Source organism: Antrostomus carolinensis, unplaced genomic scaffold (genome assembly GCF_000700745.2).
Source record: "Antrostomus carolinensis isolate BGI_N321 unplaced genomic scaffold, ASM70074v2 scaffold50917, whole genome shotgun sequence".
In the NCBI taxonomy this organism is placed as follows: Eukaryota; Metazoa; Chordata; class Aves; order Caprimulgiformes; family Caprimulgidae; genus Antrostomus; species Antrostomus carolinensis.
In genome coordinates, this window is record NW_010326269.1 from 21508 (window position 1) to 27482 (window position 5975).

Consider the following 5975-nt stretch of genomic DNA (forward strand, 5'->3'; position numbering starts at 1 on the left):
AGTACATCTGTGCCAGTTAAAAGCAAGAGCTACTTTACAGGGCTACATTACTCATTACTTTTCTCATGTCCAGAAATGTTTCCTCTGAACTAGTCTAGATTTTTACTCTCTATCATTCCTCCCCCATCCTTCCCGTTTGCAGCAGTTCAAGATAATTCTTCCTCTACCCTACCCTCCAGTTGTCCTGCCAGGCTTAACATGTTCTAGTTGTAATCTTCACTGTAAATCTCTCTCCAGCCACTGCCCGATGGTGTGCTTTCCCTGAAATACATGACTCCTGAGTCCTGAACGCAGCATGAGGAAACTTGATACCCACCACCTCCTGGGGCTCTCTTCTCAATCTCTGTGCTTCCAATGCTCGTGCCCTGGATCCCTTGCAAAACTGCCTTAATAGCAATGTATGCAAAAAAATATTTTTTTCCAGGCATGGGTGTGTTGTCTAGGCTTCAAATTTAGGACCTGGAAGTCAAATTTTAATTGGCTAACACCACCATGCCCAACGGTTTAAGAACAACATTTCCTTAGGACTTTCCCTTTCTTGCCAAGGTAAGTGTTTGAAAGATGAAAATGATTCTCTCTCTTCTCTCAGGATTGCAGTACAAGTACCTACTGGCATTGCCTCCTTCCCTAATGAAGTCATGCACACACCCCAGGCTTGGGCCCAGAAGAAATACACCAACATAGTTTCCTTCCATTTCATGCCTCGAGGTGGCCACTTTGCAGCTTTGGAGGAACCTGAACTTCTTGCTGAAGATATTCTGCAATTTGTTGGAAAAGTAGAGAAAGAGCAACTTTGGAGAAAGAAAGGAGAATAACTCCCCTAACAAACAGCAGGGTAATTGCTTATAGCTTAGCATGTGTACAGGCCTTACTAAGTCTACTGTAATCCATGTAATTAGATATTATTCTTGACCAGGTATGAGAGAGGACAGCGAGAAAAATGCAGTATATTTCACTGAGATACGCTGCTGTGGGGAACCTACTGATTTTGGGTTGGGTTTTTTTGTTCAGCTAGGCTAAGGAAGTAGCATGAAGATTATTTGGTTATCTTGTCCCCCAAGCACTGACTTCTGAGATCTGTTCTGTAGTGTTCCTGACTCTTGCTTTGAAATTGAAAAACAGACCTTACAACTAATAACATAACTAATAACAGTTTAATTGTTATGAAAGGCTTTTTTTCACAGCAGCAGTAAAACATGAGTGGGTGTAGGTGTGAGGTTCCTTACATAAAGAATGGGGAATAGGGACTAGCAAGACCTAACTTGCATGAGTGCATCAGTTAATCAGCATTGATGATCTACAGTACCTTTACACTAGCCAGCTGGCTACTGCTGGCTGCCTTTCTCTTCCAGCCTGGGCTGGCAAGCAGCTTCCTGGCTGTGAGGAAGCTCAGCTCCCCTGCGCCAGGCTCTGGGGACAGCAACCTGTGAGGAGCAGCTGAAACACAAGGCGCCTGTAGCTCAGACCAGAAGGAGCTGTAATTATAGCCCAAGCCACCTCTGCACTGAATTTGTACTCTTAACTAAAGTCATAGCCATGGATAGGCTCAAGCCACTGTGGCTTTGCACTGCTTCTGCAGGGTACTGTAAATACCTCTTATTAAAGAATAAAACTTTGATTAATTCAAAATTAAAAGAAACTTGCATTCATATTTTTAATAACACTTGTCTTTTTCTTTTAATTTTTTTTAATAACTGAGATTTTACTTGGTGACAGCAAAGAAAAGCGTGAGTTCAGAACCTATTGATTCTGTACTGCAGCTGCTACAGAGGTCAGATTGAAGGCAAACTGCTCAAAGAAAATTGAATTTGAAGGGCTGTATGTCTTTGCCAGCAACAGTCCCTAGTGTGTGCAGTTGAGCTTCAAACACTTAAACTGTATCCAGATGACCGACTTTGGTATGGTTTTGTTCTCCAGTCACTTCTGATATATTTCCCTACCCCTGCAAGCACAGGGAAATATAATCCACTAATAACACTTAGCAGGGATTAGTATTATTTCACAATATTAATTGAAACAGAAGCTGTTAAATAACAGTCACTCCCACAGGGCTTTAGACTCAAGAATACCAACTAGTTTGTTTCACAGGAGGCAATTCAACACTCCTGGCTGGGCACATGTGAATCTCAGTGCTCAAAGCCACCTGATATGCCATGACCGAGAATCATTAGGGCAGACTGGTTGTGGACCAGCTTGGATCAGTTTTCTGAGCAGAGACAAGACCTCTCACTACCTTTCCTCTGCCTTCTGTGCTCCTGCACCTGGGTGCCAGTAGGGGAAGGCACAGTAGCTCTCGGGTCTCCCTCCAGGACTCAACTGCAGCACTGCCTTAGACTTCAAGCTGTACCTGAATTCTTTTAATACAGCTGACTGCTTCCAGATTAGTAGTGAGCACTAATTCTACCTTTACTTGTAAATGCTTTCATTAGTAAAAAACTGTGTTCTCATTTGCAAAATATTGTGTGGTTCAGGCCCAGTCTGTTTTGAGTAGACAGGAAGAAAATACAGAATCATTCACTTTGTCTAAAATAGACTCTTCTCACAAAAGACCATCCCCAAACTTGTTTCAGGTGCAGTATATTAAAAAGAGGTTGCTTATTCAGGAGGAACCAGCTCACCTCTTCAATGACAGCTGTTTACAGGCACCACTGTGCTTCCTCTTGCACAAATCTTGATCCCTGGCCATTTGTTTTTGCCTTACTTCTGTCCCCTGTGTGGCCTTGTATTTCAGAGCTGGAGATCATCCTCTCTCATCACTAACGCACATGCAGACATCTGCTGTGGTGCTAGGGAGCACTGCCATGTACCCATAGAACTGAATACTTCCCCAGGGACTGCTCAGTCACAACGCAGATAAAGTAAGTGGGAAGGAAGTTTGCTATGTGATACCTGCCAAACCGATTTTCACATGTGAGTAGAAGGCTCGAAGCATTTTCTGTCTCCCTTCTGGAGCAGATCTGCTTGAAGGGGCCCAGCCTCGATGACAGGAGGCGCATCAGAACTCTGTGTTGTGATCTTGTATTACTGCAGCTCATCCAGGCTCAGTCACCAGTGAGCTGGACAAAAAACAACCACCTGTAGAACCTTTCTATTTTTAAATACGCCTCACAGCACTCAGCAGTCTGAGCCAGTGATAATGAACAGAGGCAGTAACCAAGCACACCAGGTAAGTGCACTTCAGCCTACTGCATACATGAGCTGTCCACGCTGGCGGTTTTACTGAGCACAGAAGATAGACACTAAATCTAGCACAAAAATGGGTTTGATTAGCTACTCTCTGAAAGAGAAAAATATCTGGACATAAAAGGTACAGACTGTAAAAGCTTAAAAATTATAAGTAAGCACTTGCTATATAGCAAAGGTTGTTCTGAATTCTGATGTCACGTGTCTCAAACCTTAAGCCCACAGCTATCAGCAACAGTTGTTCATCACCTACTGATCTACACTTAGATACAAAGATTCAGTGAACTAGTATGACCATGTGAAAGACTATAAAATTGATCTCTGTGCCAGCTGTAGAGCCTGCCACCAATCCCCTTCCCCTTTTTCAAAATAATCATCTGTTTTAAGCAAAGCACAGCCCATCCCACTGCCTGTAGTGCAAGGCTTAATACTAATGAAGTGTTTGTGGGCTAATGATAGCATCTGCATCTCTCCCTGCAGGGAGCAACTCTCCCAGGAGCCTGAGATTTGGATTTGATAACCACCTTGAGTGAACCCAGACTCCCTTCTGATACACTCTGGTATTGACTAATGGGCAGTTATTTGGTACAGTACTACAGTGAGCAGTACAAAAGTCAGATAATCAGAAATAGTTTTAACATTTCAGTTAGCAAGTAACTGCATACCAGATTATTGCAACAGTAAGAAGCAGTGAGGAAGGACTCCCTGCTCTGTTATGCTTGTTTGCATTCAAGTGAGCCATTCAGACTGTTTCCTCTCACGAGGCCAAATGCGCTGCTGTAGGGCAGGCTAGGCTGTTTTGTGGGATTAAGGCTCTTGGTAATAGTAGCTAATGGCCTTCAGGAGAACCCAGAATCCAGTGACACTTTGATGCTCAAAGGATTTTATTTTGCTCCAGAGCCATTTTGTGGTGAAGCTTCCATTTCTGGACCAAAGTTGCCCCAGAGTCTCTGCTCAAAGAAACCGCTGTCCTAAAAGCCATTCCTCAAGTTGCTCCAAAACATGCATTTATCCCACAGTGACACCAGAAGCAGCTGACCCAAACTCTGCTTTTTAATTAGCCAGTTACAGCCCATGAAGAGTCTGGATAAAAGGTTCAGAGCCATGGAGATGCCACTGAAAATAAACAGAACTTACACTCTGGCCGCCCCAACTAAAGTGCTTTGGAAAGCATCTGCTCCTGCTATGGCAAAACACTAGCAAGGTCATCATCTTCTCATACAGCTCTGGCTAAACTAACTCCCACTACAACTAAATTTGACTTCTGATTTTTAAACTGCAAACCATAAAGTCTTGAACAATCCAAGCCACTATATGCAGCCTTTGGATATCTTATACAACTAAACAAGACAAGACTTCGTGCACATTAAACAAAAAAGTCAGGCATTACTCAGATTATGAATGAAAAAAATATGAATAGAAATCACACTTTCATACAAAAAAAGAAGTCAAACCATCATTTAGTGAAAAAAAGAATCTGTTAAGTCTAGCATCAGAGTTAGATCTAGATCCATAAGGGGCACTATGCATCACCACTGAGTCAGCCAGAATTGCTTGGGGGCAGGGACTGATTGGCTCAAGACAGTCAATCAAATGTACAGTCTGTTTTACAGCATGTGCAATACATAATTGCATTAAATGAAGATACATTTTTGTCTGAAAGAGGAATGAAAAGATCCTTCTGGATGCTGTGGGAAGAGACAAGGAATAAATCCATATTGATTTCAGGGTAGCTTATTTTAAAACACTGAGAAATGATGGCACTTGTTTTACTTGCTGTAATAGCACTTTAAGGAACATAACTCACGCTAAAACCGCCTTGCTTAGGATTAGTTTTCTTTCACGGAAGAAATATCTTGTGCAGTGCCAGACAGCCCGGATGGTGTTATGCCAATGCTGCTAGAAGAATTAGCTCCATTACAATTGTCAGTTGTCTTCTGGAGAGCAGTATTTATAAACAGATCTGTGCTGAGTGACAGCTCTTCCCCCTTGGCATCCAAACGTCAGTCTTCAAAATACCTTCCTGACTGGATTTTAAGATGTTGAGAAGGTTGCTCATGCTCTCCCTGTGTTTAATAACTGAATGTCTGCAGTTTTGAGGATAGGAAAAACAATAAATGAGATTTAAGTGATGAGTTTCCATCTTCTTCAATGAAAGAATCCCCCTTTGCAGCAATGGTTCAAACCACTGCTGATGATCATTGCAGAGAAAAGGTGAACAGAAACAGGAGAAGACAAAACTGCACGCAACCACCCGGCTGCTGCCTCAAAGGTACCCACATGACAAACTCAACTGTACATGAAGACTGACTCATGACTGTTTCAACAGCACAAGAGAGGTGCAAGGAGGGACACCAGCTGCTTCACCTTGCCTGTGCTGCCTGGCCCAGCAGCTGCGAGGGATGCGGCCGGCATCCCGCTTGCAAAGTCCCCCGTCCCCAGGGCCGAGCAAGGGGCTCTGGCTGTGCCTGCAGCCCAGCACCCTGCCCCAGTTCACAGAAGCAGCAGCTGCCGCCTGCTTTGGGCTCTGGAGGCAAGTGAGAAAAGAAACTGCACACCCAGCTCTGAAATTCCTCCCAGTCCCTGGCCTGGGGACCAGCTTTTGCCTGTCCTGCTGATACTGGCTTCCTGGTAAATACTCCATCCTTCCTTCCTCACACCATCCCCCTACTGCTGGTCCATTCCTAGCTGTCCATGCACAAGAGCATGTGGATGTGTCCCACTCTGAGGTGTTCAGATAAGCGACGTCAACGACTTCCTCCGCAGCTGGCATTTTTCCTGCTGTCTCTATG

The 5975-nt window shown here is 43.8% G+C and overlaps 1 protein-coding gene across 1 annotated transcript in view; it reads left to right on the top strand.

Moving 5' to 3' along the window:
* Window positions 1-939, top strand: part of EPHX1 (epoxide hydrolase 1) — an 11953-nt gene extending 11014 nt beyond the window's left edge. The window contains exon 8 of the mRNA XM_010171511.1: window positions 590-939. Coding sequence (XP_010169813.1) covers window positions 590-815 — 226 coding nt within the window. The 3' untranslated portion in view covers window positions 816-939. The remainder of the gene's footprint in view (window positions 1-589) is intronic.
* Window positions 940-5975: the final 5036 nt, after the last annotated feature.